Here is a 16414-nt window from a genome sequence, read left to right on the forward strand (position 1 = left end):
ATCAAAAATTAAAATAGGCTAATATTAAGATAATAAAATAGATAATATTGGATTTCCTCTGCATATACGTTATATTTCGATAATATCGGATTCCCTCCGTATGTCATCTCCTTCATGAATAGGGATACGATATATGGAGGCAAAGGATGCATGAAACAGAGTTAATGATGCTATGATTCAGTATAAAGGGAGGATGAAGAGCCAGTGATATCAACATATAGTGAAGGAGTAGAACATATGGAGGGAGCGAAGGCAACAGACAATTGCGTAACGAAAGATATTTATGGGATTACAAGAAATACGAGGCACTAATCGAGAAAAAATAATATATATATATATATAATTAAAATAGGCTAATATTAAGACAATAAAATATATATATATATATATTTTTATGAATTGCTCCCATGAAGATTAAACTCTGTCACACATTAAAATGTGTGTTATTTGCTGGCAATCGGATCTCCAAACGCTAGTCGGATAAGTCTTTACACTAGAAAATAGATGCAGATGGTAGAACTCATTTGCTTGAGGAATTGAATCTGATATAGAAACCGCTACATCTTATCAAAATGTTGATGATGTGCCACCACAAAACCAAGCATTACATACTTCTATTGCATAATCAAACTATATATGATGGTCAAAGGAAGGCATTCCGACATTAATGACTTCCTCTCAGTCATCGCCTCCCAAGTCAATGTTCTACAACATCTACCTTCACCATACAAGAAAGGAGGCAATCGAGCATACCTCTAAAAGCGAAACAGGAAGAGTTACTTGCTATCACTCGCTTCTTCTTCTTCTTCTTCATCATCATCTTCTTCTTCTTCCTTTTTTCCTTCTTTTCCTTTAGCCACTTCTTTGTCCTCTCTGGCGCCGTCTCCTTCTCGGATGAAGTGTGGGTCCTGAGATACTTCCGCCAGCCGGAATGCGTCTCGTTCCACCATGTGAACCTCGGGGAGGAAGCAGCGCTCTCCTTTGTTGCTGTCAACTTCTCATATCTCACCATGGTTGGCGTCGGACCCAAGCACAACCCCGCTGCACAACCAGAACTCATCCTTCTCTATCTCAATCTCTCTCTATCTCTCACACACACGGCCACCTTCTCTCCTGTCCTGCATCAAGCTCTCCTCTTCCTTTTCATCCTTACTCTCGGTTCACAGTCCAGGGTATGATGATGAGTAAATAAATTCCCTAAGCAGAAAGAAGACAGCGTTAAACGAAGTGCAGCATAAAAGCTTGCAACAAATCAACCAAAAGCCAAAGGGCATGTGATGTTGGGAATCTCTTCTGAACGTTAGCTCTGGAGATTTCACGTGAATTCATTTAAAGGCTCGTGCAACATTTGACGGGACAAGGCAGGATCTACCGAGCGCCGGGCAGTATGTTCTGCCATGTCACGAGGACACGACATGCATTCGCCATTGAAATAATTGTCCCTTCGGCATGCACCTGTGGACCTGTGAATGTCATACCACAGGTTGATGAGGACACACATGAGTTCCTTCAATGTTCTCGTGTGTTTGTCACGGTTCTCTCTTGTCTCTTCTTTTGGATGCCCCGGGGTGGATTATCATCATCATCATCTGGATATAGCGGTTTGGAATATTAGCTGTATGCATCTGTTGGTGATAGAAAAAGTTGATGAACAGTTCTTGTAGGATCTCAGGATACCTCTACATCAGGTCTGTGAGAGGTCACACTCTTAAGGGGTGATTAGTTCAGTCAAATCTCAATAGGACTTGGCGACAGAGTCAATGTCCTAATCTGAAACACATGTATTGTTTTTGTCGTGTCAAGAGGGATGATGAGGGATAGCCATCCTTCATTTGTCACCTCTCTACCTGCCGCTTAAAGAACAATTATGGAGGGGTCAATCACAGAGAGATCATGCATGCAACACGGTCACTGATGATCCCAGCTGATATCTTCTTCAGGATTCTACTGTTGCGCACTTGCACTAGGTTATCAGAGATGAAGGATTTGAGGTCATTCAGTGCAATATGTTGACCAAATCACAGCTGAAGGGGCTCTGCCGACGGCATATGCAAAGGAGAGGACGACAAAGAAGAGCATCTTCCAAACCAAGGTCAGGACAAAAACCCTAAAAGCTTTCATATTAAATTGCCTTTGAAAGCGCCGTATCGACAACGGCGAGCTGACCTTTTCATCGACTACATCTCTCTGTAGTAACATTTCATCTCACCAAACAAAGCGTCTCAGCTTCCATGGAGTTCTCTCCCCTCTCTCTCCTTTTGATCCTTCACTTCTTCCTACCTCTCCATGTTAGCTCTCAGACCATCAACACCAACACCACGCTTTTCTCGTGCTCGTCGAACACCTCCATGTCCTGTAGTACTTTCGTGTTATATCGGACACAACCGGTGTACACCGACCTCGGGAGCATCTCCGATCTCTTCGGCGTCAGCCGCTTGTTGTTGGAGGAAGCCAACGATCTACGATCCGAGGAAGTCACGCTTCCTGCGGATCAGCTTTTGGTCGTCCCTGTAGCATGTGGTTGCACCGGGAACAGGTCTTCTGCCAACATCACGTACACGATCAAGGAAGGTGATAACTTCTTCCTGGTTTCGACGAACGCGTTCGGCAACCTCACAGATTACCATCTTGTCGAAGACTTGAATCCGACGCTGGAGCCAACGTCTCTGAGGCCCAGCCAGGAGGTGATCGTCCCAGTATACTGCAAGTGTCCCGAAAAGACCCAATTGGATCGGGGCATCAAGTTCCTCGTAACCTATGTGTGGTCAGCTGAAGATAACGTCTTCCAACTGAGCAAGAAGATGAACTCTTCAAGAGATGCCATGGAAGCTACTAACAACTACCGAAACTTCAGTGCCGCAGTTTTCCATCCGATACTTATTCCGGTGCCGGAGAAGCCGCATATTCCTCTGCTGCTTTATAACACTACCCCTCCGGCTGTTGATCGCAGCAGCAAGTCAAATAGGAAAGCCATCATCGTTTCAACCGTGGCTGGGGCTGCTTCGGCCGTGGTCATTTGGAGCTTGTTGCTACTCGTCTGCACCATGTTTTGCCACAAAACTCCAATAATAGGCACAAGATCTGCTGCTGATCTTCTTACGCGGAACCAGTCCATGAGCAAAGGAAAGAAGCTGTTGGCTGGAGTCTCCCAATTCATAGACAAGCCACTCATGTACGAGATCAAAGATATCATGGAAGCTACCATGAATCTGAGCGAGGTTCTCCGGATCGGCTCTCTGGTTTATCAAGCCACACTTAACGGCGAGGTGTATGCTGTGAAGCAGGCAAAAGGTCATGTTGCAGAGGAGATGAGGATTTCTCAGATCGTGAACCATGCAAACATCATTAAGCTGGCAGGATTCTCCGTTCATGAAGATGGGCGTATCTTCTGGGTCTATGAATTTTCCGAAAATGGATCTCTGGACAAGTGGTTGTTCGCGAACCCTTCCTCATCGAACTCCACCTGTCACCTTTCGTGGAGACAGAGACTGAACATAGCACTGGATGTCGCTAATGGCCTTCAGTACTTGCACGAACACACGAGGCCGAGCATGGTTCACAGAGCCATTAAAACCAGCAACATTCTTCTTGATGCTCACTTCAAGGCCAAGATATCCAACTTCTCGATGGCGAAGCCTGCAACCATCGGAATAAGACCATCTCGAGACGTGTTCGCTTTCGGTGTAGTCCTACTGGAGTTGCTATCGGGAAAGGAGGAAGCCATTGAAGCCGCTGAAGTTCGTGTTCTATCGAGGGAGATAAGAACGGTGCTGGAAGCCGAAGAAGAGAGAGTGGAAAGGCTGCGGAGATGGATGGATCCCAACCTGAAAGGCTTATATCCTTTGGATGGTGCCATAACCTTGGCAACCATGGCGAGAGCATGCACTACAGAGGATTCTACCGAAAGGCCAAGAATATCTGAAATCGTTTTCGGCCTCTCGGTTCTTTCTCAGTCATGCACTGATCCATTCGAAAGGGCATCGATGATGACCAATTCGGGGGAAAGACTCCCGATAAAGGACATAGTTGTAGCTCGTTGATTCTGTAAAGAGATGAGATTTGTTGTTATTAGTATTGACCTAATCGACAGGAAGAATTCCTCGTGTCTCTCGCGGGGACTGCATCCGTCGACGTGTTGCATGATGCATGTATCGTATCGGATCATTTAATGTTTGCCTTGACTTCTCTTGGTTGATAAATGTTTCATGTCACTGCTTGGGTCCCGCAGATAATGTGTACCACGTTTTAAGTCGTGGATTAAGTCGGGACACGAAGCACAGGTTTTTCACGACAGAGGTGCAGCGAAAGTCATGTCGTAGTCCGATTCGTGCGTCGGTCTCGTCGATTCGTACCAGCGCGTCGTCTCTTGTCACATTCTCCAATAGCACTGTACCACGTGTCGATCTCGGACTGGCAGAGTACAAAACCCAGGTTTGAACCACTAGTTCCGATGGATCCAAACCACGGCTTGCCCAACCTGACACGTAGCCGGAGATGTTCCTCCAATGAGATCGGAGCCGTCCGCGGGCGTTCCATTCCCGGCTCGAATACTCCGCCGACCCGTTAACCCGCTCTCTGGAAAGCACGAAACGGAGCCGATCGAAACCCGATAGCCAGAGAAAAAGGAGGAAGCAATAAAACGTTTAGGAAAAGCCTCAGAAATTTCGAGGTGGCAGGCGAGCCGATAAATGGCCAACGAGCGACGCGCGACATTCCGCACCCAACTCTGTTCGGCGCATCGGCCCCATCTTGCTCTTCCTCTCTTCTTGCGATGGCGATCTCGGTGCAGTTCGCGCGGCTCTTCCCCGGCTTCGTCGTTCCCTCCAGAGTCCGATACGCGCCTGGCGCTAGGCCGTCGCTCATCGTCCGCTGTGACGGCGGAGGCGGCGCCGCCATCGAACAGGACTTCGACAAGAAGGCCTTTCGCCATAGCCTCACCCGAAGTGAGAACTACAACCGCCGCGGGTTCGGCCACAAGGAGGAGACCCTTGAGCTCATGAATCAGGAGTATACCAGTAAGACACGATTTTGCTGGAATTTCGCCTGAATCGGCGTCTGCTCGGTCGCGGGCACAGAAGCTGGGGTTTGTTATGTGCTTCTTATTTTTAATAGGGATTAGTGTTTTGGGACTGCAGGCGACGTGATTAAGACGCTGAAGGAGAACAACAATGAGTACACATGGGGCAACGTGACGGTGAAGCTGGCAGAGGCGTACGGGTTCTGCTGGGGTGTGGAGCGGGCTGTCCAGATTGCTTACGAGGCGAGGAAGCAGTTTCCTGAAGAGAGGATATGGATTACTAACGAGATCATCCACAATCCGACGGTCAACAAGGTTTGGAATGGATGCAAGTTGATAACTCGTTCATAGATTCAAGCTCCGTTGTTGGAATTCCTGTGTTTCAAACAGTACCTCATAGTTCATATTATTGTTAGCATGCTTTAATCTTTCATAACTAACATAGGAGTTGCAACTTGGAAGAATTATGAAGTCCAATCTAAAATCCCTTTGCTCAAGCTCATGGAAAAAGAAAAACAAAACAAATTTCTGGAAATATAAAATATGGAAACTCCTCTGCCTTCAATTCAGTCCTCAACAAATTATGGTGGTTTTAAAACGCAGAAGTAACATGCATCACAATCTACAATTGACATATCGGTAAAAAGAAATCTTGATTCATTATAAACTTGTTACTTTTGCAGTCTTAGAAAATCTTGACAAGCTAACTATTAGTTTTACAGTCAGAAAGGCGTTTGACATATGCTTCTGTGTTACTTGTGTTTTCTGAAAACTTTATCTTGAGATGAAAATACCCTGTTCTAATGCTGCAGAGGTTGGAAGAGATGGAAGTCCAAAACATCCCTGTTGATGATGGCGAAAAACAATTTGATGTTGTTGATAAGGGTGATGTCGTAATTTTGCCTGCTTTTGGAGCTGCTGTTGATGAGATGTTTACCTTGAGTCAAAAGAAGATCCAGATAGTGGATACCACTTGTCCATGGGTTTCGAAGGTAATTTCGTCTTAGCAGAGAATAAGAGAATATAAATTTTCAATTTGTTCTGCATATATAATATGTCTTACTTTCCACAAAGGTCTGGAACACTGTTGAGAAGCACAAGAAGGGGGATTATACTTCAATAATCCATGGTAAATATTCACACGAAGAAACAATTGCAACTGCCTCATTTGCAGGAAAATACATTATTGTGAAGAACATGACTGAGGTACCAATTCCGTTAGCTGGTTATCATTATGATATAAATTGTATCTATAAATATGGTATTGAATATAACAACTGCCAAAACAGGCAATATATGTATGTGATTACATTCTTGGTGGGAAACTAGATGGGTCTAGCTCAACAAAAGAAGAGTTTCTCCAGGTATGTTGTACTCCTTTCAGATTATTTACATGAACAGAAGGCCAATTTAATGATATGTTCATGTGATTTTACAGAAGTTCAAATATGCTGTTTCCCCAGGATTTGATCCTGATGTTGACTTAGTTAAAGTAGGCATTGCAAATCAGACTACAATGCTCAAAGGTGAAACGGAAGAGATTGGTGAGTTAGATGCATCTAATGCTTACTAATTCCTTCTACCTTTTCCTGTTTCCAGTCAGATATAATGCTTTGAGATTTCAGGTAAATTGGTTGAGAAGACCATGATGCGAAGATTTAGAATAGAGAACGTCAATGAGCACTTCATTAGCTTCAACACCATTTGTGATGCCACTCAGGTAACTTTACTAAAATCTCTCTCTCTCTCTCTCTCTGTCTCTCTGTGAGGGGTAACTTTCCTGAAATATGTTGTGCTGATGTGGTAGTTGCTCTAGCGATAAGGAACTTGTGCTAGATAATATTAACCGACTTTTTCCCAGATGCCTAGACAAAGGCTTTATTATGTTTTGCCAAGGAAGCTGGGTATGTGGCCTATAGTTTTCAAGTAAAGACAACTAATTGGTCAAATGAGAATGACATACACATGTTATAGCCAGGATACAGCTTTGTTCTGTATGGATACAATATCCAGGAATGGCCATAGCTCAGATATTGTTCGACAACGTTGTGCACCGATTTGGCTTGTTGCAGGCCTAGCTCCAGGGATATCCACTAGGTCTTGGATTGAGCATATGGTTTGTTGCAACTTCATATTTTTGGTAAGGTAAATGATGATAGGTTAGTTAATGTTAACAGTGTAAAAGATTTTTACTGTACTAAGTTAGTTCTGCCCCTTTTGAGTATACTTTTTTAGACTCTGATATCTCAGGAGCTTTCTGCAAAACCATTGTATATATATAATTAAATATTAAATAACATATACATTTATTTATGTACACAATAAAGTGGTGGGTTCTATGTTGATAAACATGTCACCAAAGTCTGCCATACCGAAGCGTACCACCCATACCGGACGGTATGTACCGGTACGCGGACCGCTCGGTACCGCTATAGTGCTACAGTACTATATTGTAGCATTGCTACAGGACTATAATGTATCACTGTTACAATATGAAAAAGTATAAAATTGTTCGGTACACCCTGATGTACCGCCTGGTACACCGATACCGAGCCCGGGTCGAAATGTTAGTATGGTACGGTATGACGAACCTTGCATGTCACTTTCTTTTTTCCTCTCAGTTTCTTGTTTTGATACTCAAGTATTCCTCATGTTGTTGGATTTTACATACCTCTTTTATAAGCAAGCTGCTATATATGATAAGTAGCTTTTTATGTGCTAAAGTAGATATGATAAGTATTGATACCTTTGGGTTTATACAAGAGACAATACGTTCCTTTCTATCACTGATGTTGCCTCTGCCCCTTACAAATTGGCTTGCACTCATCAGGAAAGACAAGATGCTATGTACAAGCTGGTGGAAGAGAAACTTGATCTCATTCTGGTAGTTGGTGGATGGAACTCCAGTAATACTTCACATCTACAAGAGATTGCAGAGCTCAAGGGAATTCCATCTTATTGGATTGACAGCGAGCAGAGAATTGGACCAGGAAACAGAATAAGTTATAAGTTAAACGTAAGCTTTATGATTGGATGCTTTATTAGATCAATTCTACTGGATTCTTTATTTGTATTTTGTTAAGAAACTTCTTTCCTTGTTTTAGTTATGACATTGTCTATTTTTGTTAACAGCATGGAGAGCTTGTTGAGAAAGAAAATTGGCTGCCTCCTGGTCCAATAACAATTGGAGTGACCTCAGGTGCTTCTACTCCCGACAAGGTAAATTTGACGAACTTCATCAACACATGTAACATAGCCTGTGATTTAGCTGTTGAAGAGTTATTTGGTCAGACTAATTAGGAGAATTCCTGCATTGGAGTCTAACAGTGTTAGAGGTATATCAATTGCAACAAATTGCTTATTCTCATAAATTTTATTAAGTTTTGCAGTTTTCTTGCTATTTCTCCAACCTCCATTCAGGTATGCTGTTTTCTTTCCTCACTCTTGGCATTGTGCTGTAAGATGTGAGGTTTAAACAGCTCAGCCCATGAAATTCTGAAAGATGTAGGATTCTTAGTCAGCAACAATAGTACATGGGCCATTTAGGAATTGTCATCCTGCTAAGGGATCAACATTGTATATTATCTTCCCTGGCCTTTTGGTAAATAATGTATTTTAGGCATACTCAAGTGGTGATCTCTTTTAGTTTTATATGTGATGTAAACTTATGGGACCCAAGGAAGAGCATTTAAGTCTAGAAGGTCAAAAGTTCCCTAGACTAATAGTGATGATGCCTGAACTACAGTGAGTGAGAAAGTTTTGAGGGTTGACTAAAATGCTCCTGTGTTTTGTCTTGGTCGTGCTTCATATTCATATTCAACCATCTGATAGAAATTAAACACAATTGGAGGTTACTTTTCCATTTACCAGTATCAACAAAATATTAACTGCTATTGAAAAAGCAGTTTATGACAGTCCTATATGGTGACACAGATGTTAATTATTCTTGTTTGTGTTATTGGTTCTAGTCTATTGTCATGGTAATGCCTGGATGTATCTAATTAGGACAAGATAGGTTGCCCTTTCATATAGTTCTGGAAATGGGTTTCAACTTGTAGAGGTTATGCAAACCATGATCACTGAATTCTAGAATATTGCTTTTGTGAGTGAATTTTTTTTCTACCATGTTCATCTACCTTGTCTAATGGGAAATATCCACTGAAATTGTGTTAGTAATTAATGTTTTTTACTTGGGATTTATTAAATATCTATAGGAAAATTGCCATATATATCTTTCACTAATGGTGGTACATTTGTAGTTTGATTGATTTACTCCATGACTACTTGATTTATTTTTCACTGGGTTTGTTGAGATTGGAAGATTTTAGCTTGAGATAGGCTTTGCATATTTAAGCTATAGGTCTAACATCTTTGGATTGTGGCTCTAACTAATGGGCTTACCTCCATTTGAGCTTTTGATTATTCATCCGTCTTATTTAAAGACATGCCGAAAAACTTTATTTTATTGATTGTTCTCAAATGTCATTGTTAGATCCGAGCAAATTCAATTATCTTATTAGATAATGAATCTCTCTGACTTCCGAATTTGGAGTTGCCTGGGACAATTTCAGCAATCTTGGAAAAACTTAACATTATTAGATTTGATACCATTAATTACTTGAATCATTAGATTAAATTATGGAGTAAAGAATTATACAATGCTGGAGAGGCACTTGTTGGCTGTATCTTGGAGATCTATCCTTTCTATTACTCTATCAGGAATGGGCTTGTGAAAGTCAAAGCAACCTATCCCACATGATTTGAGCCACATATCAACTTGACAAGTGAACTTTAATGATCTGGGAACATCCTAATTAAGGAACTCCCAATAGTTTACTTGATCATAAAGTTGCAAATTCTTTGGATCCAAACAACCTTTCAGAGAAAATCCTTAATTCTAGGTGTATCACAATTTTATTAATTTGCTACTAAAGATTCTATTTCTTGGTTAGGAACTTTATGCCTCCTGTAAATGGCTTCTGTCAGTTACATGCAGATCATGCATAGATATGTTGTAGGAATAGGAAGAGAATAATGCTCTCCTGCAGTTAAAAATTCCATGATAGGCAAGAATTTTGCTGGTTGGTTGGTGCAATATTGGCTATCAGAATTGAGGAAATCATATCATCCTGATTAAAATTCCAACACTTCTTGGTATTCCCTTCTTTTAGGGTGTTTTTTCTCTTCTGAGTTAAGATGCCCTTCATCTCCAGCTTTCAGCATTTCATAGGCCAATGACTCCGAGCTGTTCTCATTTAATTGCCTCCCCAAGTCTTACTATAGTATTAGAAAAACCTTAAAGGACATCCTCGAGTGCCTCTCTTAACATTTTCATGTGCCTCAAGCAGGTTGTGGAGGAAGCACTGGTCAAAGTATTCAACATTAAAAGTGAAGAAGCCCTGCAGTTGGCGTAGCTCGAGGCACGACAAGAAGCAGCTGTTGCTAATCGAAGCAACCTGCTTTTCTTGTACAGGATCAGAGTAACGGCAATACAAAGGTGCATGCATTATATCGGACTTCGCAAAACCTCGATTTATAATGAAGTTGATGTGTGTCTATGTTGATCGATGACACTGGTAATTGCTGAGACTTTTACCAGTCGACTTCCAAGTAACCAGCAAGTTCTAGTGGTAGAAGAAGTTTACATGATTGTTGAATGAAGTGGAGGCAATGGCAGCATATGCTTCATGCTGAATTATAATCACATGTTTCACCCCAGTACTTTGATCTATATTATTTTTTGCCTTTGAATTGTGGATTTGTTCCATGAAGATGTTGCAGTGGTGTTAATGGAGTAACTTTCATTCGTAATTGCTGTAGAAGTCGACTATGAATTTTCTCGATATCAAAATTAGATAATACTCGGATATAAATTTGTTGAAATTTTGAATCCTCCGTTCATAGTAAAAGGTATTTATTTTGATAAGTTGATTCGATTCATCAATATTTGACTAAATATTGTACAATTTTTTGCACCATTCTATTGTGAAAATCATTAATATTAATTCTTTTCGGATGTATCAACTTGAAGTCAAAATATACGTAATAACTTAAATCATTATGATAATTTTATTCAAAAGATTGATGCTTAGTTCAATTATGGCTCGATCAAATCACAAACCACTTTTAATTTAGTCGAACCAATTAAAATCTGATTTAATCGTCACCTTAATTGTTTCTGATTCAATTATCCTTTATTCCTTTAAACTCGAGCTGTCTTTGGCTATTTTAAGTTTGACGCTAAACACGTCTACCCAAGATCAACCGAGGCGGGGTCCACTGGTTCGTGCGGTCTCAGCAGCGTCGCCGAGAAACAAGTGTTTCTCGGAGACCTCCGTCATTTGTTTGGTTTCGCCGAGCGGGTCGAAAACCCTCCAAAAAATTCGTGTGTTTAAGAAGCGGTTGAGCCACGACGCGGGCGAGAAAGCTAAAAACGCCGAGCAGAACACCTCCATCCCTCGCCTCCACGTCCTAAAACCCTAATCGATGCCCCTCGATGATCAAGCACTCCCTTCTCCCTCGTCTACCCTTCGCCCGTCCCTCTCGATCTCTCGCTCGCCGCTGGCCGATCCACTCCGCCCCTGCCGTCCTCCAGTGGCGAGCCAACAGCCACACCGGCATCAGTCGAACCGAGCTCGTCGATCGGATATGCCGTATCCTCACCCTCCAGCGCTTCCACGCCATACCCAAGCTCCCCTTCGACTTCTCCGATGGCATCCTCGACGACGTTCTCGTGAGGCTGCGTCTCGATCCCGATGCTTGCCTGGGATTCTTTAGGATCGCACTGAGGCAGCAGTACTTCAGGCCCAATGTCGAATCTTACTGCAGAATCGTCCACATCTTGTCTCGAGCGCGCATGTTCGATGACGCTAGAGCATTCTTGAAGGATCTGGTGGCGATGACGAGCTCCGCTAGCTCAAAGACGTCGGTCTCTTTTGTATTCGATACGCTAGTTAAGGTTTACAAGGAATTCTCTTTCTCACCGACGGTATTCGACATGCTCTTGAAGGCTTACGCGGAGGGTGGATTGAAAAAGGAGGCTCTTTTCTTGTTTGACAATATGGGCAAGTGTGCATGTAAGCCTAGTCTGAGGTCTTGCAACAGTCTCTTGAGTACTTTGGTAAGAGGTGGCGAGAGCGACACGGCAGCTCTTGTATATGAACAGATGGTTAGGACTGGGACTGGGATTCTGCCAGATGTTTTCACGGTGTCCATAATGGTTAACGCTTACTGCAAAGACGGAAATCTCAAGAAGGCTTCGAATTTTGTAATGCAGATGGAAAGGAATGGCTTTGAAGTTAATCTTGTGACTTACCATTCACTGATCAATGGGTATTGCAGTTTGGGCCAGACAGAAGCTGCCTTAAAGGTGTTTGATCTGATGTCCCAAAGAGGCATCGTTCCGAATGCCATTTCATATACTTTGTTGATTAAGGGTTACTGCAAGGAAGGTAAGGTACGAGAAGCCGAGAAAATACTGGAGAACATGAAAGAGGTGCATGGTTTAGGTGCTGACGAAGTTGCTTATGGTGTGCTGATTAATGCTTTTTGTCAGACAGGGAAAATGGATGATGCAATTAGGATCAGGAATAAAATGTTGAGTATGGGGATAAAAGAGAACTTATTTATATGTAACACAATGATCAATGGGTATTGCAAGTTGGGAAGAATTGGTGAAGCAGAGAAATTGATTAATGATATGGAACTTGGGTACCCGAAACCAGATTCCTACAGTTATAATGCCCTGTTAGATGGTTATTGCAAGAAGGGTCTTATGAGGAACGCCTTTGGGATTTGTGATAGGATGATTATGAAAGGAATCAGAGTAACAGTTCTTACCTATAACACACTTTTCAAAGGCTTTTGTCTGGCAGGCGCCATGGACGATGCCCTTAACTTGTGGTTTCTAATGCTGAAAAGGGGTGTAGCACCAAACGAGATTAGCTGCAGTACACTATTGGATGGGTTCTTCAAATCAGGCAATTTTGAACAAGCCTTAAAGTTTTGGAATGATATACTAGCTAGGGGTTTTACGAAGAACCAAATAATATTCAACACGGTGATAAATGGCTTTTGTAAAACAGGGAAGATTGATGAAGCTGAGAAGATTATTCAAAAGATGAAAGACTGGGGATGTTTACCCGATAGCATTACATACAGAACGCTGATTGATGGTTATTGTAGAATTGGTGATATGGGGAAGGCTTTTAAGGTCAGGGATGAGATGGAAACTTTAGGATTTTCTCCTTCCATTGAAATGTATAATTCTCTCATTTCTGGAAACTTTTTGGCTAACACTTCTGACAGGGTTGATGATCTTCTAAAGGATGTGCATGAGAAAGGATTGGTTCCCAACATAGCCACTTATGGAGTTCTGATTGCTGGCTGGTGTAAAGAAGGAATGATGGATAAGGCTTTTGATGTTTATCTTGAAATGGTTGGTAAGGACTTACCACCAAATATATTCATATGCAGTGCCCTTGTCAGTGGACTTTATAGACAGGGTAAGATTGATGAGGCAAATGTCCTATTGGCAAAAATTGTGGACATTAGAATGCTTCCAGATTTTGAAGCTTCTGATAAGTTGCTGAATCATGATGCAAAAAGTACCTATATGCACAGAATCACAGATCTCTTTACTGAGAATGCAAACGAAAATCTGCAGCCTAACAATGTCATTTGTAATGTCATTATCTGTGGACTTTGCAGGTCAGGAAAGGTTTTGGAAGCGAAACAGTTTTACTCAAACTTGTTGCAGAGGGGGTTAATCCCTGACCATTTTACTTACTGTTCTCTTATTCATGGCTATTCATCAGCTGGCAGCGTAGATGAAGCTTTTGAGTTAAGGGATGAAATGCTCAGAAAGGGTCTTGTTCCAAATATTGTGACGTACAATGCCCTCATAAATGGTCTTTGCAAGTCTGGAAACTTAGATAGAGCAGTTAATCTTTTCAACAAGCTGCAGTCGAAAGGTTTAGCTCCTAATGTTATTACTTATAATACATTGATCGATGGATACTGCAAAGTTGGTGAACTAACGGAAGCTTTTAAGTTTAAACAGAAAATGATAGAGGCAGGAATTTGTCCTAATGTTGTTACATATTCTACATTAATCAATGGTCTGTGTTGCCAAGGGGAGATGGAAGCATCCATCAAGCTTCTAGATCAAATGATTGAGAGTGGTGTAGACCCTGATTATGTGACATATAGTACACTGATCCATGGTTATATCAGACGTGGGGAAACGCAGCAGGTTACAAAACTATATGAAGAGATGCATATTCGTGGGCTTTTACCAGTGTTTGCTTTCAGAGAAAACACGAGTCCAGCATCTGTAACTGTAAACAAAATGCAGCTCGACTGCTCTAGACCATTGGAATGTATCGACACATTTTGAAATTATCTCATCTGTTGGAAGGATGAAGCCAAGCTTGCTCCAGATTCTGCATCTGCAATAGTCGGAAGGTGCTGCCTCATGCTATTCAGATCTGGAATTACAGCTGCAACATAACAAGTGCATATGTGCTAAAACATTCATTTCGTGTTCTTAAAATGTTTTATTCTGTTCCATGACCTTCAGTTGAGCCAGGTACATGCATAGTCATTGTTAGTTTGTTCTCTTCTTCCGGATCACTGTTTTAAGCTCATTTTGATTCTTTTGGCTTCAGGAGACTTTGGGTTCACTCTTTTTTAAATGCGTACACAGCCCATAGTATAATGGTTGCATTGGTCCTAAAAATTATGAGGTACTCCACTGAGTTAATTGTTTGCACATGTTGCATATACTGGTGTATTATTCATTCCTTTTCTTGTTGCACTTTTTATAAGCGATGCAGCTAGAATTTGTTTGTTTTCAGTGTAAAATTATTTCACTCAAGACAAGGAGTTGGAAGTGCACAGACAATATGATGAAATTATATATACTCCCTTCAGGGATTTTGGAGCTGGAAGCTTACATGGTTTGTAGTATGAGCGAAACATTTTGGTGTATCTCCATATCTTGGGACTCCATCTCTGAACTTTTGTGTTCTTGCTGCTACTTGAAGCATCACAATAGATTGATAGAGCCATCAGGGACAGTTAACCCTGCGATGAATGTGGTATCCAAAGAATTCAATCTATTTGACTTTATTTTACTGGAGGTATGTACAGCATTCACTGGTGCGCGCTTAATTTGTTTCGTCTTGCTTTCTGAATTAAAAAGGTTATTCATGCTAAGTGTTGTAGTTTGTTCATATCATGCTGTAGAACATTGTTTACCTAGGAGAATTTGTTGATTCCATTTGTTTGATTGCATGATACAGACCTGGTTAACTCTTTTGCTTTATTATTGGTTCTATATTTTAGAATGCTTTCTTGCTCTTCTTCCCAGCAGCTTCTTTTTCATGGAGCAGATAGTAGGGGGGGGGGGGACACAAGAAGAGGGTAGACGATTAGTAAAGAGAGGAAATCAGTGTTACCCAGGCCATCCAGCCTAACAAATTAGCCCCTTTACACTAACAAAAGTTTACTACAATGAATTGGAAACCAACTATATATAAGCCAATAATATGTAGGAAGGTCGTATGGTTTCCAATTCATTATATATATAAAGCCAGCCCTTGAAAATTGAAATTTTGGACCCTATGCACTGATATGGTAGGAAGGTCATCCGTCGGCTTCTAATTCATTATATTATATATATAAGCCAGCCCTAAAAAAAAAGTTGGACCCTATGCAGCGTTCTTGTTTTCAAGTCCAGTTGATAAGCAGCAAAATGGAAATTTTTTACTGAAATTACTTGTTTTGAATTAAATTCGTTTACTGAAATTCCAAATAACAGAGGTTTTTTTTTTTTGCAGGTCTCAGGAGGTTTGGAGACGAGGTATTGAGGTCCTACTTATGATCTGATGAAGCAAAATTACTGCAACAGGAAAAAGAGAAAAGAAATCGACCTGCTTCTTGTTTTTCTACTACACTGAATTTATATTCATTCAAGTCTCGCTATCCGAGCACAGCTCAGTTACAGAACATGCTGATCAGGATGCATGCTTGCTGAAGTGATCTGATTCTTGCAACTACAGTTTGGTGCATACATACGGACAAATGGATCGGGAGAATTATGAGGGAAGACTGTTGGATGGATGATGGTTGAAGGAAGGTTTAAGAATTCCTTTGTAATTATCGATAATTTTCTATTAATATAGATTAAATATTATAAATAATATATTGTTTTATTTAAATTATTAACTTTTTTTAATATAGGATTATCTAGAAAATGATGAAAATTTATTTTTTTTAATCATGTGGACAAGTTAAAAATTTTACCAATCAATTAAATTATTAATTAATTTATTAATACAATTTTTAGAGAGTAAATAATTTAAAATTTATTTTTAAGTATGAATCATAAAAAAT

General features: G+C 41.0%; 3 protein-coding genes across 9 annotated transcripts; all 3 read left to right on the plus strand.

Moving 5' to 3' along the window:
* The first annotated feature begins 2010 nt into the window (after positions 1-2010).
* Positions 2011-4192, plus strand: LOC135588917 (serine/threonine receptor-like kinase NFP). Its single transcript, XM_065081256.1, has one exon. It carries the CDS (start codon positions 2232-2234, stop codon positions 4038-4040), a length of 1809 nt encoding a protein of 602 aa, XP_064937328.1. The 5' UTR covers positions 2011-2231; the 3' UTR covers positions 4041-4192.
* Positions 4193-4686: 494 nt separating this feature from the next.
* LOC135680710 (4-hydroxy-3-methylbut-2-enyl diphosphate reductase, chloroplastic-like) lies at positions 4687-10768 on the plus strand. Its single transcript, XM_065194841.1, has 10 exons — positions 4687-5015; positions 5136-5332; positions 5830-6009; positions 6092-6223; positions 6307-6381; positions 6456-6561; positions 6643-6737; positions 7848-8033; positions 8150-8236; positions 10366-10768. The coding sequence occupies exons 1-10, from the start codon at positions 4772-4774 to the stop codon at positions 10429-10431; spliced, it is 1368 nt and encodes a 455-aa protein (XP_065050913.1). The 5' UTR covers positions 4687-4771; the 3' UTR covers positions 10432-10768.
* Positions 10769-11381: 613 nt separating this feature from the next.
* Positions 11382-16218, plus strand: LOC135581851 (putative pentatricopeptide repeat-containing protein At1g19290). 7 transcript variants are annotated; one of them, XM_065194847.1, is made up of 5 exons: positions 11382-14606; positions 14686-14763; positions 14875-14976; positions 15064-15159; positions 15859-16218. In XM_065194847.1, the coding sequence occupies exon 1, from the start codon at positions 11514-11516 to the stop codon at positions 14412-14414; it is 2901 nt and encodes a 966-aa protein (XP_065050919.1). In that variant the 5' UTR covers positions 11382-11513; the 3' UTR covers positions 14415-14606; positions 14686-14763; positions 14875-14976; positions 15064-15159; positions 15859-16218. The 7 variants fall into 7 exon arrangements, with proteins under 7 accessions (XP_065050919.1, XP_065050920.1, XP_065050918.1 ...); XM_065194848.1 differs by having other exon boundaries at positions 14951-14976; positions 15859-16217; XM_065194846.1 differs by having other exon boundaries at positions 14686-14976.
* Positions 16219-16414: the final 196 nt, after the last annotated feature.

The sequence above is a fragment of the Musa acuminata genome, chromosome BXJ1-8, assembly GCF_036884655.1.
Source record: "Musa acuminata AAA Group cultivar baxijiao chromosome BXJ1-8, Cavendish_Baxijiao_AAA, whole genome shotgun sequence".
In the NCBI taxonomy this organism is placed as follows: domain Eukaryota; kingdom Viridiplantae; phylum Streptophyta; class Magnoliopsida; order Zingiberales; family Musaceae; genus Musa; species Musa acuminata.

Excerpts from the sequence above, each read along its gene's own strand:
- LOC135588917 (XM_065081256.1), top strand. The coding sequence starts at position 2,232 with ATGGAGTTCTCTCCCCTCTCTCTCCTTTTGATCCTTCACTTCTTCCTA.
- LOC135680710 (XM_065194841.1), top strand. The coding sequence starts at position 4,772 with ATGGCGATCTCGGTGCAGTTCGCGCGGCTCTTCCCCGGCTTCGTCGTT. Across the intron at positions 6,738-7,847 it reads CCATTTGTGATGCCACTCAG|GAAAGACAAGATGCTATGTA; the intron begins GTAACTTTACTA and ends TGCACTCATCAG. Across the intron at positions 8,237-10,365 it reads GTGCTTCTACTCCCGACAAG|GTTGTGGAGGAAGCACTGGT; the intron begins GTAAATTTGACG and ends TGCCTCAAGCAG.
- LOC135581851 (XM_065194842.1), top strand. The coding sequence starts at position 11,514 with ATGATCAAGCACTCCCTTCTCCCTCGTCTACCCTTCGCCCGTCCCTCT.